General features: G+C 41.4%; 1 protein-coding gene across 4 annotated transcripts in view; it reads left to right on the top strand.

Moving 5' to 3' along the window:
• Positions 1 to 96: 96 nt before the first annotated feature.
• The window catches only part of LOC112110146 (merlin-like), a 35,938-nt gene continuing 17,465 nt past the window's right edge, over positions 97 to 18,569 (top strand). The window contains exons 1-11 of one of the 4 annotated variants that reach the window (XM_024205009.1): positions 97 to 159; positions 592 to 658; positions 2,856 to 2,959; positions 5,163 to 5,271; positions 8,428 to 8,553; positions 8,959 to 9,081; positions 14,305 to 14,388; positions 15,372 to 15,440; positions 15,700 to 15,782; positions 17,013 to 17,088; positions 18,001 to 18,138. In XM_024205009.1, the coding sequence (XP_024060777.1) occupies positions 5,182 to 5,271; positions 8,428 to 8,553; positions 8,959 to 9,081; positions 14,305 to 14,388; positions 15,372 to 15,440; positions 15,700 to 15,782; positions 17,013 to 17,088; positions 18,001 to 18,138 (789 nt within the window). In that variant the 5' untranslated portion in view covers positions 97 to 159; positions 592 to 658; positions 2,856 to 2,959; positions 5,163 to 5,181. Of the gene's footprint in view, positions 160 to 485; positions 659 to 2,855; positions 2,960 to 5,162; positions 5,272 to 8,427; positions 8,554 to 8,958; positions 9,082 to 14,304; positions 14,389 to 15,371; positions 15,441 to 15,699; positions 15,783 to 17,012; positions 17,089 to 18,000; positions 18,139 to 18,569 lie in introns of those variants that run through there. The other 3 variants (XM_024205006.1, XM_029912566.1, XM_024205007.1) reach the window with 3 other exon arrangements.

Genomic DNA, 18,569 nt, shown 5'->3' with positions numbered 1-18,569 from the left:
TTATATTGGCCATTGCCTATTTCAGTGTCCTACTCTCTTTAGATTTTATCATCTCATCACATGTCACCACAGCAGGAAGTAGCAAGAGGCAGGGTGGTGTTTACCTAAGAAGAGTACACAGCACAATCTCCTTTTTTTAAGGTGGTTGGCTGCTTTGAGGTAAAGCTACTCTTTGTGACTGGGGATACTGTCAAAATAATACGATCAAATATCTTTAAGAGGGTTGTGACACTCTACCAGTGTCTCTGATCAGTTTTTACATATGTGTGCATCAAGATTTACAGGCTTCTTCCTGAAGCACTCCTTATGTTTTAAGGTCTTGCTGCTTAAACTGCAGTGAACCGAAAATTGGGGAGGAGTCTAGCCAGCACAGGCAGGAAATGGTTAACAGCTATTCATATCACCTGGAAAAGCAATTCTTTGATTTGTCAGAGGGCGCTAACAGGCTGCAATTCATAGGAAACAAAGGAAAGGGAAGCCTGGATTCTTAATTTCAGTGACAGAACCGAGGAGTGAGGCTGGACCTTGATGTGTGCTGCAAAATGTGGAATTTGGGATTGAAAGTAATTTTTTTGTCCTATCTTGGTTCAGAGAGGAAACAGGGAAATAAATCTGGTTCCAACTGGAGAACTTAGACTCACGAGAAGTTATCTGAGAGGTAAGGAAATTATTTATATCTCACTCACATGTTAAAAATAATATTTAAGCAAATCTGGGTGGGGAGCACAGATAGAAATCTTTAAATTCAACTTTTGTAAAAGAAACAAAACAAAACACCATTTAGCTCTTAACTATCTGCATTCTGTTTATTTGCACTAATTTCTGGTCTTAAAGTATAGAAACTTGGGAAACAGGAAAAACAGATGAGGCAGTGGAACTTGTGAATAAAAGTTGCAGTAAATACTTCAGTGATGATGAAGGCAAGAGCCTTTAAAAGCACTATATTGACAGAAACACTGTCTAATTTGAAAGTACTCTGCTCCTTTTACTGCGGGATCTCAAAGTGCTTCACAAACCTTAATTCATTAAACACCATTTCAAAGTGCCTCTGAGGCACAAATTTGGCGCCTGTGAAAAGAGTTTATCGGACATGCCTGAAGATTCTCATGGTTATCCACAGACCACGTACAGCACAGTCATTGCCCCACCAATGTGCTTGAATCCTAATCTGAAAGAATTAATTAATCCTAATTAAAAGCTGTCCCTTCTTGGCTCATTCATTTCTTGGTTTATCTGCTGAGAAAACAAGGTTGCCAATTAAAGAGGGGTGTGTGTGTGTGTGTCTCACACACACACACGTGGATGCTCTTCCACTTGGATGTGTCTGTGTTTGTGTGAGACACACTTGGATTTGGACTGAGACTGCTAAATTATGATCTAGCCAGTAACACTTTTACTCACTATCTGTATCAGCCAGAGCTGGACTAAAGCAAGTGCCATATAGGTGAAAGCGTTTATATCCCATATATAGTTTCATGAACAATCCAGTTACTTTGGTAGTACTAAATTGAAGGTGAATAAAACTCAGCTTCTTGGGAGGGTTAATTACAGCGGCCTTGGTTGAGATCTTTTGATACCCTGGTTTCTGTAATTGAATTACTTCTGGTAGCTATATTATGACTAGCAGGATTACTGATTCCACTTTTTTTCCAATTCTGGTTTAGGTTGATGTCGTAAGTCTAATGATCTGGATTGTTTACACTTTTGACAAGCTCTTCAGAGCAGTGACATGTTCTGTTTTATATGTCTGTAAAGTACAATGCACACCTATGTGCTGTATAAATAAACTGTAATCTTTGCAACGCTCCTGCAAGAGTTGCCTTGCCAGTTCTTCCTGCTGCTATTTTCCTTTATCATTCTTCATCCTGATCCCTTGGTCCAGGTGCTAGTTTCTGGGTTTGTCCACGGGCTGTAGCAGGCAGGAAGAGGGCTGTAGTCCAGTGAGGAGTGGCTGCTTGGGTCAATTCTGGAAGTTCAGAGTGCTTAGCAAACCACTTTTCTCAGTGACCTTGGTGAAAGGTGGGGCCATTATAATTTCGTTCCAGTAATTACATTAGATCACTGCATTTCGATTTCCACCTTTCAAGCAGAGCTTATGTCATTCTTCAATGAGTTATGAGGGGGAGGAGGAAGTCCTGGAAATTCACCACTTCTCCACGGTTCCCTGGCTCTAAAATGTCAATAATTTCCTACCCAGCCAATGACTGTGTTTTTCACCTAACCCTCTCTACATACCTGCTGTGGCTTGCATTGTTATTTACTAAATATTATGACATGCTTCTGTTTATCACAATTTGTAGCTTCTGTCACTCCGGGAATTTCCTAAATAAATCATTGGAACTCAATGAAGGAGATCGTATTTTGATACAGGTTGCCCATGACTCACAGTCCAAAGTGGTTATTACTAGCAAGAAGACTTGACACTGTTTACCATTTTGTATTTCACAAAGGATTTCAAAACCTGATTATGCTGGCCTGCAAAGTTTCTTTTATTTGAAAAGGTTCCTTTGTTGGTAAGGGCCTGACTCTTCTCTCACTTACAAGGGTTTTAAACTGGTATTAGGGCTCAGTAGAGTTACTCTGGATTTAAACTGGTGTGAAAAAAATCAGCAGTGGGTCCTTGGATTAATCATTGCGGAAAAGCTCTCCTCTTATGTTCCTCAGAGTAGGTCTGGTTGAAACTAGGAAATTCCCTTTAGTGAGAAATTCTGACATTTCAAAACTTGGGGCTGTGTAGTAATTTTTGTTGTCAGAAGGGGGTCATGGTGCAATGAAGTTTGAGAACCCTTGGATTAATGAATTCAAAGTATACATTTAAAAACAGATTACGTAACTTCTTGCTCTCTTGTCTCTAGCTACTGATTCTCTGTCTCTGCAGGACTGGGGATAGAAGGTTTCATTCCCCTGTTTCACTTTGGTTCTGCTGGCATCTAACAGTCATCTCCTGTACCAGTGCTAAGTATGTCTTCTGTAATACTCTAATACTTCCAAAAAGTACAACACATGTAGTTACCTCTATAAAAGGAAAAGCTGTGTGGGAGTGTCCTTTTGAATATACTAGACACACAAAAGTACTATTACCATCATGTGCACTGGTCACATCTAGAACAGCTTGGAGGATTGGGGCCTTAAAAGGTATCAAAGTAATTAAACACTTGTTTTCATATAGCTTCAGTTCAGATCCTTACTGAGACTTATGATGGTGGCTGATCTGGCAAAATGTTAATTTCATCTTTTGACAGAAGTACAACTTTGTATACTAAATACAGAGGCAGTATACTGTAGTGGTTAGAATGCAGGCTCCAATTGCCCTGTGGACAATTTGGATTGGTTAGACTGGTGAAAAGTGGTCTCACCCCTCTAGGAAAATACTTCCAGTACAGGGATTGTTCTGGAGGTGTGAGTGAGAGGGTTTGGCTAGGGCACGTCTGTGTCCCAGCTGTTCCTCAACCACATTACAGCACGTCGGCCTTATAGCCAAGGCACAACTTGGCAGTGCTGATCTGTGCCTGAGCCTGAACCAGCCTCCAGCAGCCTCAGGATTGGGAGAGTGTGAGCCACGTCCCCATGATTTCTGCAATGGTCTCAGTGCTGGTGCAGGGATCGATTCTTCATTGAGAATCTACTCCCGACTCTGCCATTGTTTTTTGTGTTTTGTGTATTGGTTGTGTGACCTCGGGTACCTTACTAACCTGCTCTCTGCTTCTGTGTTCCCATCAGTAAAAAGAGAATGTGCATGCTTGCTTGAGATATTTGGTTGAAATGCAAAATACATGGAAAATATTGTGTATCTTTGCCAATTTACAGCTTAGTAGAAGAGGAAAAAAGGAACAAAGGTGCTTTATAAATTATTGGGAGGTTCAGACAAATGGACCTTTTCAATTTAAACTAGGACCTTCTTTAGGAATTTTTTAAGACAAGATTGGAGGTTAGCCACACTATAAGAACAGCCTTAGTTTGTAAGAAACGAAGAACTCTGGGTCTCTTCTTGGCCTATATCGCCCTCAGATGTTAACTAGGCTGTGGATGTTTCAGATCAAAGCTATTAATTCCTGTTTTTAGTTTATGGAACAAAACTTTATGGACTACTTTCCTACAGTCATAAAATCTGAGGGCAGCATAGTGCGGATCCATGTCCCACTGCCGAGCCCCCTGTTTGCAATGTTTAGTTGGGCTAGAATCGACAAAACCATCTGGCTATGGAAGTAACACACATTTTCCATATAGTTTTATATATAGTACTCAGTCAGCTGTATTTAAAATATATGTTATGTGGGCTTATGCAAAACTGAACTAAACTCGCATCACAAGAACTCGTGTGAAAATAAATGTTTAAATTACCTTACATCAATGAGGCTTAACTGATCTTTTAAATATATATCCTAGAGAAGTATTAAAATGTAATTTATTCACTGCATATGTTGTTGGCACATGTGTCAGTGAGATGAGGGCATCCTCGGTAACAGGCAGAGCAGGATTAAGAACAAAATTGTCCTCTCTGGTTAGTGCTGTGGATCTCTGCTCTTTGTTGTGTATTTTTGTTGCGTATTCTGCAACACAACTTCCATTGATGTCAGCAGCAGTTCTGTGCTCAAAGAGTATGGCATATGCAACATAGATCCTGGCTTGGAAGGGAGAATTTTGTCTAAGTCTGTAAAGGGACAAGATAAATGTCATAATTTGTGTTATTGCAACACAATAGCGAGATGTTGTAGTTTGTAATATTTTGACATTTATACTGCAACGCTGCAACAGATGAAGGAAACACTTCAGTATCTTGGGGGACTGGATCGGAGGATGTGTGGCTCGCATGTGATAAGAGGCAGTCAACAGGCCCTTGCAATGGTGGGTCTGAATATCTGCTCAAATTGGAGGAAAAGTTGGAGACTTATTCATATAAATAATACATTAAGAAAAAGTTTGCTCCTGTACCGTAAAATCTTAATCTCCTTTCTTGGTTATGGTCTGGATTTTCTATTGTTGTCAGGTACGCTATCACATACAGAAACAACTCATAATAGAGAGTGATTTCCTCCTCCTTTCCCAAGATCAGACTTATTTTATATTGGGATTTATTAATTTATTCCAGAAAATAGATTTGCAGCCCCAAATTGTGTATTTAATTGTATACTTTTGATAATGTTACTCTTGTTCAATTCTAGCTGCAGTTGTCCTGAAAAAATGTCCATCAGGGGACTGAAGAAGAAGCAACCTAAGACTTTTAAAGTGAAAGTTATAACAATGGATGCTGAAATGGAGTTCAGCTGTGAGGTAAGCTTCCTGGAGGTGGGGGAAAGAGAGAGAGGAGAGAGAACCAGGGGCGGCTCCAGGCACCAGAGCAGCAGGCACGTGCCTGGGGCGGCAAGCCGCGGGGGGCGGCCTGCCGGTCCCTGTGAGGGCGGCAGTCAGTCTGCCTTAGGCGGCATGCCTGCGGGAAGTCCACCGGTTCTGCGGATTCGGTGGCAATTCGGCGGTGGGTACGCCAAAGACGCGGGACCGGCGGACCTCCCGCAGAAACGCTGCCGAATCGGCGTGACCAGCGGACCGCCCGCAGGCGCGTTGCCGAAAGCCGCCTGATTGCCGTGCTTGGGGCAGCAAAACACATAGAGCCGCCCCTGGAGAGAACTTGCATCCTCCATGTTACTAAGGTCTGACTTGGAGAATTCTGAGTACAACCACAAACAGGCTTTGGAAAAATAATTGTTGGCTCAGGGGATTGGTAATGGGATTTTGAGCCTGACTCTGCACCGTCCTGCACCTTGTGTAGTCACTTACATCTGTGCAAAGTGGGATTCTGATCTACTAGCATTTCATGTGTATTTTGCACAGGTGTTAATGAGTACACGAGGTGCAGGACAGTTGAGAATCAGACCCATAGTCTCTCACCTGTAGGGTGCTGGTTTGAACCCAGCTCAGTTCAGTATTGCCTGCAAGGCATTTCTATGTATTGGTTGTTCAGTGACCTGTGTGAAGTAAGTTGGGTGGTCTCGGTCCAGTTTCCAGTGGATAAGTGTCCACGTTACAAAACCACTTAGCACTTGTTGCCACCTTGGGGATCTCAGCAGAGAGGCCAAGGATTGAATAGACCGAACTACCCACAACCTTATAGTAGGTCCTTCCAACTTCATGGTGGAGGCATGCCAATGGGGGAAGTGTAGGGAAGCTTGTGCTGCCACTGACCCTGCCCTACATATAGCGGTAATGATTAGCAGCACTAACTTAATAAATGTTCATTTTAAAGTATTCACCAAAATACACTGACATGGTGTATGTGAAAAGACAGTCGTACAGGTAAAGAATTAATCAAGGCATGCACTCTGTAATGGGTATCCATTAAAGTCCTCAGTTAATAGGCTATTTAAGAAATAAAGGATCAGACCTAAGGTGAGGGACCATTAATTGTCTCAGAAAACATGTTCTGTTATGCACCCTTGATGTCATATGCTCAATAAAAACCTAAAACTACCTCCGTAAAATTAATTTCTGATTGTAGCACCACAGTACAGCTGAAGTGGCATTATGCCAGCTGGAGAGATTTCAGTTTGATTTTCATCCTAGTCAGACTGGTGTGCAATACAAGGACCTCTTGTAAATATCAGTGTGTGTGCACATATATAATCTTTGTACAAATGACATAGTCCTGTAAGGTGCTGATTGTGGCCCATTCCCACTGACTTGAATGGGAGTCGCGGGTGCTGAGCACCTTGCCAGAGCAGGTCCAGGGTCTGTAACTTATTTTACAAGTTGCAGAATGATATCCCCCTGCATATTTGAGTTGGGAACTAAGACCTTATCCTCAAAGGTGCCTGCTTGTTTTCTGGATTTAAACACCATTACCATGTTCAAATATATTTGTTTAGTCAGAATAACTTTTAGAAAGTCCAAGCTCTTGTCTTTTCTGGGGGAATTTTTTTTGGGGGCAGGGGACAAATCTGGACACACAAGCTAGTTCTTTCCTTCCACTGGTTATGACTCCCCAGTAAACAAAATCAAGAAATACAGGCTCAAAAGAAGAGAGTGAATGAACGCCACATGCAGGAGAATAATGCAGCAGATGACCAGTCACTGGTTGAATTGGGGTTTACTGTGGAGGAAATTCAGAGATGGCCAGCTGGTCAACACATACTAAATCAACAGTAGCAAAAAAGGGTGGGAAATGATTTTATTTAAAAATCAAAGGTGAAAATTTAGAACTGGTATGGGTTGAATGAACTTGCCATTGTGCGAGTTGGCAATCTTGTTTGGGATTGTCAGTTCTGGATGTGAATTGTTACATAATCCTTGGTTTTTAGATGTCACCCAAAGATCAAATAACCTAGTTACAGGCCATATGTTGCTGTTACACATTGATCTAAAATAATTTTGTCAGATTAACAGAAATAAAAGATTTTGGAATATTGCTTACAGCTCAGGAACCTTGTTAAATTCAATGTAATGTATTCTCTCCCCCCTCCTTTGCAAAATATTGTTGTTGTTTTTTTGGTCGGGGAGTGGTAATTTCCTTCTCCCCATCCAAATATTACTCATAAATTCACTTTTTTTACCATGAAGTTCTCAGGGTCTGACCCACGTTATTAGACAGCAACTCTTGTAACACCCCGCCATATAGGAGAAACAGATGTGTAGCCTTTTCAGAGGAAAAGAAAATAAAACTACGTGACTGTGTGTGTGAGAACTTCAGGTCCTTTAATCAAAACCTTCTTCCTACACGGAGCTGGCCTAGCAAACTAATTCATTCTATATCTATGCCAGGCCTATCATTAGACTATGTCATTACATTTTTTTCCTGGATACAACAAATCTTGCCTCTATCGTGGGATCAGTCCCATCCCAATGAAGGCAATGGACAACCCCATTGACTTGACTGGGAGTAAGGTAAGAGCCTGTATAGTTAAGAGGTCAAGCTGGTCTGTGGTGTAACTCACTGAAGTAATGGAGTTACATCAAGGATGGATTTACACTATGATTTTTATGCATTACTGTTCTTCTAGGCTTGGGCTTCCCTTCAACCCACCTGCCCCCATCTTTCCAATTTGCATGAATTATTAAATAATACTTTACAAATTATTAATAAAAGTTTGCAACGTAGCACCATCCCCGGTTTTATATGCAAGTAAAATACAGGATAGAGAAGTTAAGTGACGTACTCAGAAGCTGCACTGTGGATCTGTGGCAGAGCTTAGAAGAGACATCAAGAAGACTTGGCTCTTGGGCCTGGCTCTTGGGCCTTTCCTCTGACCACTAGACAACAGTGACACATTTATTTGAAAAGCAAAAGGTGAGATAATGCAGTTCTCAGGAAGAATGCAAACCATGACCTGCTTAATCCTCCATGCTTTAGAAAACCAGCCCTAGAGCACCTCATTAAGATAATAACATTTGAAAAATCCATTGTCGTTTTTTTTTTCTTTCCCATTCTCATTCTAGATGAAGTGGAAGGGAAAGGACTTGTTCGACTTGGTGTGCCGAGCATTAGGACTAAGGGAAACTTGGTTTTTTGGCTTGCAATACACAATAAAAGGAATGTACACCTGGTTAAAGATGGATAAAAAGGTATTGAAAACAATTAGCCTGTAAAAACAGCAACCTGTCAACCTCCTTTCAGCTAGGTTACTCCTACAGGAGCTACTACTTCAGCTCAAGAGGTAAAGGTTCATATGTTTAGCGATGACCTGTGACTTCTAGATTTTTAAGGCCAGAAGGGACCATTGTGATCATCTAGTCTGATCTGCTGCATAAAATAAACCATAGGGTTTCACCAACTGATTCCTGCATCAAGCCCATAATGCATAGTGTTAGTTGTTAAATTTAGAATCCGCAATGTCCTTCCTGCTCAAATCTGAAAGGGTTGCTTGGCTCAAATGCTGGCTGCTTTCTAACTGATGTCTGGAATTGTGTTCTGAGGCATATCTGCACCATTTTCACTGCTGCTTCTACTAATGCTTGTTTTTTAAATAGGTTTTGGATCAAGAAATCCCCAAAGAAGACCCTGTTAGCTTTCGGTTTTTGGCTAAATTTTATCCAGAGAAAGTGGAAGAGGAGCTATTACAGGAAATTACCCAGCATCTATTCTTCTTGCAGGTCAGGAGGCAGTTTTTAACTGTTAACTTTGTTCATCCCATCCCTTTTCATGATTTGTCTTCTTTGTTCTTGTCTGTAGTTTAGTCCTCAATGTGATGCTGCCCATAGCAGGCAAGCTGCAGTTTCTCCGTGGAGTATCCTAGTTGGAATCCATAACAATCATCTCCTCCCCTGGTCAGTGGGCTCAGTCACCTTATTAAACGACCTACCCATTGTTTGGGCTACACCAGCTCTGGGTCTCCTGGTGGCTTGTGTTGCTGTGTCCCTATTACAGGTGGATTTACAGCTGCTGGGACTTACAGTCCAGAATGTGAATCAAGCAGTCAGTGTTTTGGGTGTTAATCCCATGTGAACATAACCTTTGAGTATTTCAAGGTTCATTCATCATTATTGATTACCTATTTTTTCCTCAGCAAGGGTGAGAGAGAGAGCGTGTGTATGTGTGTGTAAAATCTTCAAGCAGACCCAGGGAGATTTGGAGAAGCTTTTTACTTGATGGCTGGGGTGAGACGGAAGAAACACAGCAAAACCAGGAAATATGAACAGCTCCATAATTTTTTTTTTTTTTTTTAAGACCTACAGTTCTTTGGTCTGGAAATCTTCTGAGCCCTGGGGTTGTCAATTGTTTGAAGGCAAGATCAGACCAGCTTAGCAAATCAGTGTCTGTAGTCCTTGTTGCTGCTGCCTGTTGTTTCTGTCTCTCTTGCTCTGCTTCCTGGATTTCTACCCTTGGGCTGAGAATGGATCTTCATTCTTCTGATTGTATCCGTCCAGTTTTCATACCTAGAAAGTCTGCCCCGAATATGTTTTGAAAACCTGTTGGGACAGCAACATAAGAGTCAAGGAATCCCTTATGGATTCAATGTTCAGTCACACTGAGGGGTCATGTAAAATGCAAAAATTGGACATGGAAATCCGGGCTGTCTGGCAAACTCTTAAATTTTATTGGGATAAAAAAGTAATTTATATAAACAAATCAATGGGACTCATCATACTTTTGGCCTAAATCTCTTGCAAACTTATTACAGATAAGCCAAGTTTAGGACTGGTCAAACTCTTCAAATCAAGTAAACCGTATACCCTGTTTACTGTACAACAGCACCAATATACTATGTATGTTTCTCTGGATAGCATTTCAGGGATACTCAGAAGTCCTCTGGCACCTTGCATGCTCCTAACTTCTGCCAGCCAATTGGAGTTGTGTTTCCCCATCCCTGGGAATTTAATGGAATCCCACTGCTCACAGAAGTATAATTGACCCCACTCCCTGCAGTGGGGTTGATTGCATTAGGAAGTAAAAATGGTGGTTTTGCCGGGAGAGAATGGAATAATTTCCAGCACTTCGATAACTGTTAAGAGGGGAGCTGTTACTAAAGAATTGGAGTTGCTCTTTGTTTTCAGAAGCATAGTGCAGTAGTTGTGAGAGCAGAATTCTTGAGTCAGGACTCTGGGGTTCTTTTCTCCTCCTGACACCCTAAATGATCTCAGGCAAGTTGCTTAGCAGCTCTGTGCCCATTTCCCCTCTTTAAAATTGAGATTATCTCCCTCTCACTGGTGCTGTGAGGCTTAATTAGTATTTGTTAAACACTGTGAGATCTCTGGATGGAAGGTGCTAAAAAACTAAGATAAATTCTACTTGTACATTAGAGCTAGTAGCTCTGCAGGGCTGCCTTTCTAATTGAATTGCCAGGGTTGGTCATTTCCATTACGCTTGTCCTGGAGACTTCTACGGTTCTGGTAATCCTTTGAACGCTGTGCACTATGCGCCAAATTCTTGTCTCATGCTGAGTTAACAGGCTTTGCTTGGTGACCTACATAGAAATGGGTGAGCTCGAATCCTTCCCCAACCTGGAACAAAGAAACCATGTTGTCTTGCCACAGCTGCTAGACTAGCCCTTCTTATACACCATGCATGAAGTTTTGGCCAATTATTCATAGAACCACTGCCAATTCCTTGGCCTGCCCCAGCCCAGCTTCTCTGCTACTGTGTACAGAGCCACTGTAGAGCGCTGCTCCATCTGCTTCTCAACAGATGGCTTCCTCTTTGTAGCAGGACCAGGGCAGTTCTGCTTGTTTTTGGAACTTGGATGTCTGTGCAAAGGAGGTTGGAGGCATGGAATATGATTGTCTATATGCTGTATGATATTAAATATAGAAGCCCCGCAGGTATACTTGTTTCCTGGCAAGTATTAATTCATCAAGTAGTTGGACAAATGCCATTGTTCCAAGGAACTGTTGTTCCATTTGGATTCTTTTAACCACTTGACAGTTGGTTTGTTGAATCCTTTAGGAAAGAGATGACAGGATGAAAACTCTCCTCCTTGCCTTTCTTTTAATCCTCATTTTGCTTTTTTTTCTTCTTTCCCCTTGAGCCTGCCTTGACTGGCTTTGACTTTCAGATATGCAATTAGTGTAATTCTTCTCATTCCAAAGTAGAAAGACATGGCAAAAAACAAATTTGAACTTGCAGTTTCCTGTCAATAAGAATTTAAGATTGCACCTGGATACTAATAGAAAAGACATGTACAGACATCTGCATGCCTACAGATTTCAGCTTTATAGACTACTGAAATGTCTAAATATTAATGTGGCATAATAGTATTTTGCCATATGTGTGAATAAAACTACATGACTAAAACTCTTCATAGTTGTTCTCTAATGGACAGAGAAAGTTATCTGCTGCCTAAAGACTTATAACAATTCGTGTTTGTAATATTTAATTTCAAAATCCCAAAGACATGCATATAGAATTTGTCCAAGGACATTTTCAATTGTGAAAGATATGATTTGTAACTTGGAGTATAAAAGCTGCAATTTTCCAGTTTGGAAGAAAAACCCTTTCATTCTTTCCATTTTAGCAGCTTAGAAATGAGTTTCCCTGCACTATAACACAAATTCACAGATTGTGCTCACCAAAGGAATAAAGTTTTTAATAATAAAAATCCTTCCTTGATGTTTCATTTCAATTCACAGACTCTGCTATCCCAATGCATATTTGTAAAGATAACTGAGTTACCTCAGGTCATTCCTTCCTTCTATTTTGGAAGTGTTTAAGGCTATAAATTCCTCAAGACTTTTTCTGTTTCCAGGTTAAACTCATTTGCAATTGAGAGGGGGATTTGTGAATATTATATTGCAATTCTCCTTTAAATTATTGGGCTAAAATCAGATTTAAAACAAACAAAACCCCTCACATTAGTACCTGTGTTACTACTATCAGTTTAGATTATTAAAATGGAAAGAATGTTTAAAATATTTAACTTTTTACCATTTATGTTGTTTTTTCCTCCTGAACTTTCTGCACTTTGCTCTGCCTGGTCAACTAAAACACTTGTTAGTTTCACTATTTTACTAGTCAGTTTTACATTGTGGTTCTCCTTCACTAGTCCAATGTTGCAATGTTTAAACTTCAAGCACTGCAGAACTGTATTAACTGAGGTGTTTTTTTTTACATTTGAGAACATTTCTATTAACTTTACATTTTGTAAGGCTGTTTTAAAACAAAATTTAAACTTTTGGCCTAAGGTACCTGGTAGAGCCCTTTTTAGATATAGTGGGCCAGATTCCCAGCTGGTGCAAATTGAGGTAGCTCTTCTGAAGACAATTAAGTTGTTATGCTGATTAACAGTAGCTGAGGAGCTGGCTCACCATTTTTTTTTTTTTATTGGTAAAAGCAAGATGTGTTATAGCTTCTCTCCTGGATATATATGCTTGAGTGCCAAATAGATGGGTGAGAGAGAGAGTGGTGATTCATTCCGCATATACGAATGTGGGATAATGAGTAAACCTGATGATTCTAGATTCACAGTAATAAAAGCTTCTCCCTTACATTTTTCTCACCCTTATGGAAAAAAAACCTGCTCTTGCCATTTTAAAATTTAAGAATTTGTGATGTCAAGCAAACTGAGCATTATATTTTCATTGGGTTTTCTTACTGCTGTTAAAATGTTTCTTCAGTTTTAACACTTACTTCTGAGACAATTTTCATTTACATTCAGGGAGCTTTACACCACTCTGGCAGTGTAGAGGGGCCTGGAAATGGAGGCCTGTTTGTGTTGCTGGAGTGGTATAAAGCAGGCTTTGTATCCATAAGAATTGGGCCCTTGATCGCTAGTTGAACACTTGTTTTCCAGAAAAATGTTGTATCTCCATAATTCTCAGATGATCTCTGATATTTTGCTCTTGTAAAGCACCTTTTATCTACTGTAAGGTAGACACACATTTTTATTTTCACACAGAAAAAAACTGGCTTAAAGTGAAATGAAGGCTAGAGGCACATATTATTAGTGGTTTGAAGGCATATTACCTTTCAATAACATTTGAGTTAAGAGAAAATTCAAATTTCAGAAAACCAGGACAGAGTTAAGATGAAACTCACAAGAAACCCAAACCTCTGACAGATGGAAATTCGCAGTTAAAGTAGCCAAAGGACCTTAACTCTGTGCCAGTAACGAAGTGCTGAGAAAATAAGAAACATGCTCTACCATATGGTACTTTAGCCATCCAAAACAAGTGCCTTCATTTTAGCATTGATCTCAAAAACTAGGATACTTTCATCTTAATCATACAGTGGTTGAGCATCTTTCTGGCCTTCTCTATGGTCATATACAACATGTGCACACAAATCTTCCAAATTCCTGAATAGACAGATAGCATATGGAAGGCAATCATTCCTCACTCTTCATTAGGGTCCTGATCTTCGGAGAGTGCTCACCATCTATGATTCATGTGTCATCCAACTAGCCACATGTCTTTAGACCTCAAGCTAGTGTGTTTCTCTATAAAAGCCTCATATGCCTGGATCATAAGATTAGAGCAGTTAGATGAAAAGTGTGCAAGTTAGCATGGTGAGAAATCATTTCACTTAGTATTGGATATGTGTGCATGAAACAAATGATAAAATCGCTGTTCTGTAGTACACTTTTTTCAATCATCTGCAAGACCGAGTAGATAGCTGACGGCTATCTCTGTGGGGATAGCCAAACTATCTTAACTGTGATTTCCATACTTTCAAAGGTTTGGGTTTCCTGTAAATTTAACCTTAACTTTGAATATCCTGTGTTTCTAAAGTGTATTTTGGTTAGTTTGTTGCTGTTATTATCTCATAACTGTTAATTTCTGGTGCCAGGTTGTGGTGAGGGCTTGTTTGATTCACTTCAAGCTTAGTTTAAGTCCTGATTTTGGATTGTCTTTCATAACTTGGTATTGTTTTTCCATCTTTAGGTTAAGAAACAGATATTGGATGAAGAAATCTACTGCTCTCCAGAGGCTACAGTTTTATTGGCTTCTTATGCTGTGCAGGCTAAGGTTAGTGCACAGAAGTGGCTTTTCTTTTTATTCAGTTTTTATCAAACACGATTATACAGTTTTAACTAACACAGACAATACTGTTAAACTTTGCTGTGAAGAAAGTAGGTCAGCTGGGGACATGGAGGTATTGCAGAAAGAGGAGTGTTCTATTCTATATAATTACTTGCAATTAGGGAGAGAGAGCCTTGTTTGCTATTTTACATTATGCTTTTAACAAGTTAGAGGACTAAAATTAGATCCTGTTCTCTGGATTGTCCTATTGCGCGAAGAGGCAGAGTGTGAGCATGTGAATATCTTGACCCTGAAACATCTGTATATAGCACTTTGGTATAAGCTTCTATTAAAATGTAAAATTATTCCTGGCTCTTTAAAAGATGTCCATGGATCCTGCACGTGGCTGGTTGCCCTCAGTTCCTACTGAAATCCATGGGAACTGAGGACATTCAGCATCTTTAAGTATCAGAGGCCACCATATGCTCACAGGGGTCAAAATTGCCCAATGGCAGAAGGTCAGCACCAATCCCTCTGCACTGCTGACTGCAGTAGCCATGTGTGAGTTTGTGTACAGGAGGAATAGCTGAGCCAGCAAAGCCACCACATCCCCAGAATGCAGCTGAAGTGGGCTCCTTGTCGCCTCTGAATCAGCTGAGGGGAAGGAGGGTGGGACAGGGAAGGAGTCACTGGATCTGTAGTTACATGGATTCACAGACTGGAACTTCTGCAAGGGGCTGTGGAGGGACTGTGCCTAGTATTTCAGTCCATAGGCTAGAACAGTGGCTTGTTGAAGCCACATGCCTTGGCCACAGACTAACGACAAATTCCATACCCCAAACCCATCTAGTGGATCCCTGCACAAAGCCCATTTACTTGGGCTGTACTTCCCCCTTGAGGCAGTCATTCTAGACAAAAGTTGTCCAGCTACCAAATTCTCCAGCATCCTGCAGGTATTTAACCAAGTCTGTTGTCTTCTCCTGTGACAGTATGGTGACTATGACCCGAATTTTCATGAGCCAGGCTTTCTTGCCCAAGAAGAGCTGTTACCCAAAAGAGTAAGTATTTCCCATGCCTGAACATGAATATTTTTAGCTGCATGAAGAAGCAAATATTTTCATGGGACTGGCTATAACCCCAGGAATTCACACTGTTCGTGTATGTGTGTTTGCTCTGAACTTGGCAAGAAGTCCCAGCTGTGAACTTTGTTGACACTTATAAACTGTGTTGTTTGGGAGCGGCAGGTAATAAACACCCCACTGGCAGCACACGTCTTCATATGTTCAAAAGAAAACCAACTCCTTCCCTGCTCTGTAGGTCCTCAGGCAGTATCAGATGACAGCAGACATGTGGGAAGAAAAGATATCAGCTTGGTATGCAGAGCACAGGGGTATTGCCAGGTACTGTAACACTTCTTGGGAGATCATAGACATATCCATTACATCAGTACAACCCACTTGACTTCAGTTGGGTTTTACAGGTATAAGTCAGCGGATGGGTGTCTGACCCCCATTTATGTTGGTTTATCAACATTGTATTCCTAATAAGAACATTTATTACTGAATGGAAAAATACAATATTTTGGTACTAAGATCCTGCTCATACCAGATGCTGAGCAACTGAGAGAGACTTAGTGCCTTCGACTTGCATTGAAGCCAATGGAGGGGTTGAGGCCCTGTTTCAGAAGCACGCTATACCAGGCCCCATGTTAAGCTAAAGAGAATGAACCTCCCTATATCTCAGACCTACTTAGGGAAATCCGAGAGAAATTGCTAGGGTTATAGAGGCATGAGTCTACTTAGCTAGGAACCAAGATGGAGGGGGGGGAATCCACCTGTGCAAGAATCATGGGGTTTGTCTTGGTGCTGTTCCATGTTGATGTTCCAGGGCTTATACAACTAACAGTGATGTACTCAAACCTGTTTGGCAATAAAATAAAACTCAATATGAGTTTTAGGCATCCAGAGTTGATCTAGCCCAAGTTGTTTTAATTAATTTGTTCTTTATTTAGCTGCCCTGGATGCACATTAACATTCTCTCCTCAGTATTTATTATTTTGCCTACCTTGAAAGAAGAATGGCAATGATGTTGATGAGTGGCTGAAAGACTTTCTCTGTTAGTCAAAGGGCAGCTTCGGTGTGCCTTTTGGATTTTAATGCAAAATATTGTTTGGAGCCTCTTACAGCAATACTTCTCAGTGAACCACTTCCTGAGGGGAAAACTCCTGTGTCATGGAAGACCATGTTAAAGTAGGTCTCTAGCCAGTGGCATCTGTTAACATCTGAAAGAGGCAAAACTGACACACAGAGATGAGATTGGAGCCAGTTACCAGTAATGGGTAAAGGTTATACTATATGTGACTCAAACAGGGTTGGTAAAGCTTTACTCTGTTCATCTGGAGTAAACTGCACTGGTTAAGCTGTCAGCAATAGATCATGCACTTAACAGTGCAGATCTTAAAAGCTGTACAGCAAAACTTAAGCACAAGTAAACCAAATTACAAAGGAGCAAAAGACCCAGTCACCTGGTTAGGATTGCTCTCTTCAAAATAGTAATGGAAAATTAGAGAAGAGGAAAATTGGTTGGAATTTACTTGTATTTCCAAGTGTAATCACTGTTGTGCTTTCTAGGGATGAAGCAAAGATGAACTATTTGAAAATTGCTCAGGACTTGGAGATGTATGGTGTCAATTACTTTCCTATTGCTGTAAGTGTATCATATTAAGCTGTATTTTTATTTACTATAGATTCATTGATTCTAAATCTTCAGCCCAGTGAGGGCCAGTGTTTCCTGATACTTGGAGCAGGGGACTTAGAACTAGGATTCATAGGTTCTGTTTCCACCTCTGCCACTGACTGGCCATGTGGCCACGGACACACTACTGTCTCAGTTTACTAGTCTGCAAAATAAATACAATAAGTTCCTGTGAATAGAACTATTAGGCTTAATTATTTAATGTCTGTAAAAGGTCTTTGATATCAGCATGTGATGACACCCTAGTGAGGTCACCTCAGGGCTGCCCGGGGGTGGGGCAAGTGGGGCAATTTGCTCCAGGTCCCGGGCCCTGCAGGGGCCCCAACGAGAGTTTTTTGGGGCCCCTGGAGCAGGGTCCTTTACTCGTTCTGGGGGCCCCGGAAAACTCTCGTGGGGCCCGGGCCCCCGGAGCTTCTTCTGCTCTGGGTCTTCGGTGGCAATTCGGTGGCGGGGGGTCCTTCCGCTCCGGGACCCGCTGCCCAAGTGCCCTGAAGACCCGTGGCGGGGGGGTCCTTCCGCCCCGGGACCTGCCACTGAAGTGCCGGGTCTTCGGTAGCAATTAGGCAGCGGGGGCCCCCTGCCGCCGAAGACCCCAGGCCCCCTGAATCCTCTGGGTGGCCCTGGGTCACCTATGGTGACTGAGACTGGGATCTCTGGATCTAAAACTATGTGCTTCTACTGGCTAAGCTAAAGGACCAGGCCTGTTGGCTAGAGGTGGCAGCAGACTAATAAACCTCTTATATGGTGGAGACACTAGCCTCTAAAATATACAAATAAATTGCTTAGAATAAATAAGCTGCTGGAGTGTGGTTGTACATGCCACTAGAAATGGTGGTGTTCATAATTTATTGTATTCCTTTGCAGCAAAATAAGAGTGACACAGATCTCCTACTTGGAGTTGATGCTAAAGGTATTCACGTCTACAGCATAAATAACAGGTTCTCTCCAAATAAGTCTTTTGAATGGAGTGGTATCAGAAACATTTCCTATAGTGAGAAAGAGGTAGGATGGATCTAACCTATTACTCTCTTTGCGGTCGCGCGTGCACACACAGGGATTCTTGTAATAGATTGGAAGCAGTCTGTCTGTCTGAACAGCTGAAAAAAACCCGAGGATGGGGAATTTGTAACAAAACTCAGAATTATGGGCCTAATTTCCCCCCCCCCCCCAGAGGTGCTGAGTACCTGTAGCACCCATTGGTTTCAAGGGGAGCTATGGGTGCTCAGCCCTCCCTGAAAACTGAGCACCTCGTTGCAATCTGATGGCTCTTTGACCTGTGAAAAAAGTGTGGTGGTTTTGAGTTCATTTTCCAGAAGATAAGGCCTACAAAAGCCACCATGATTGGCTCCAGTTGCCCCTGTGGAGAAGCCAAGGATTGAATGATCCATGAAGATAGAGTTCAATCTTCATTTACAGAGCTAGTGCCTCCATCC

The sequence above is a fragment of the Terrapene carolina genome, unplaced genomic scaffold (assembly GCF_002925995.2).
Source record: "Terrapene carolina triunguis isolate 2854851 unplaced genomic scaffold, T_m_triunguis-2.0 Scaffold231, whole genome shotgun sequence".
NCBI classification, from domain to species: Eukaryota; Metazoa; Chordata; order Testudines; family Emydidae; genus Terrapene; species Terrapene triunguis.
Note: the sequence above shows the minus strand (reverse complement) of the source record. Positions and strands in the feature narration are given on the sequence as shown.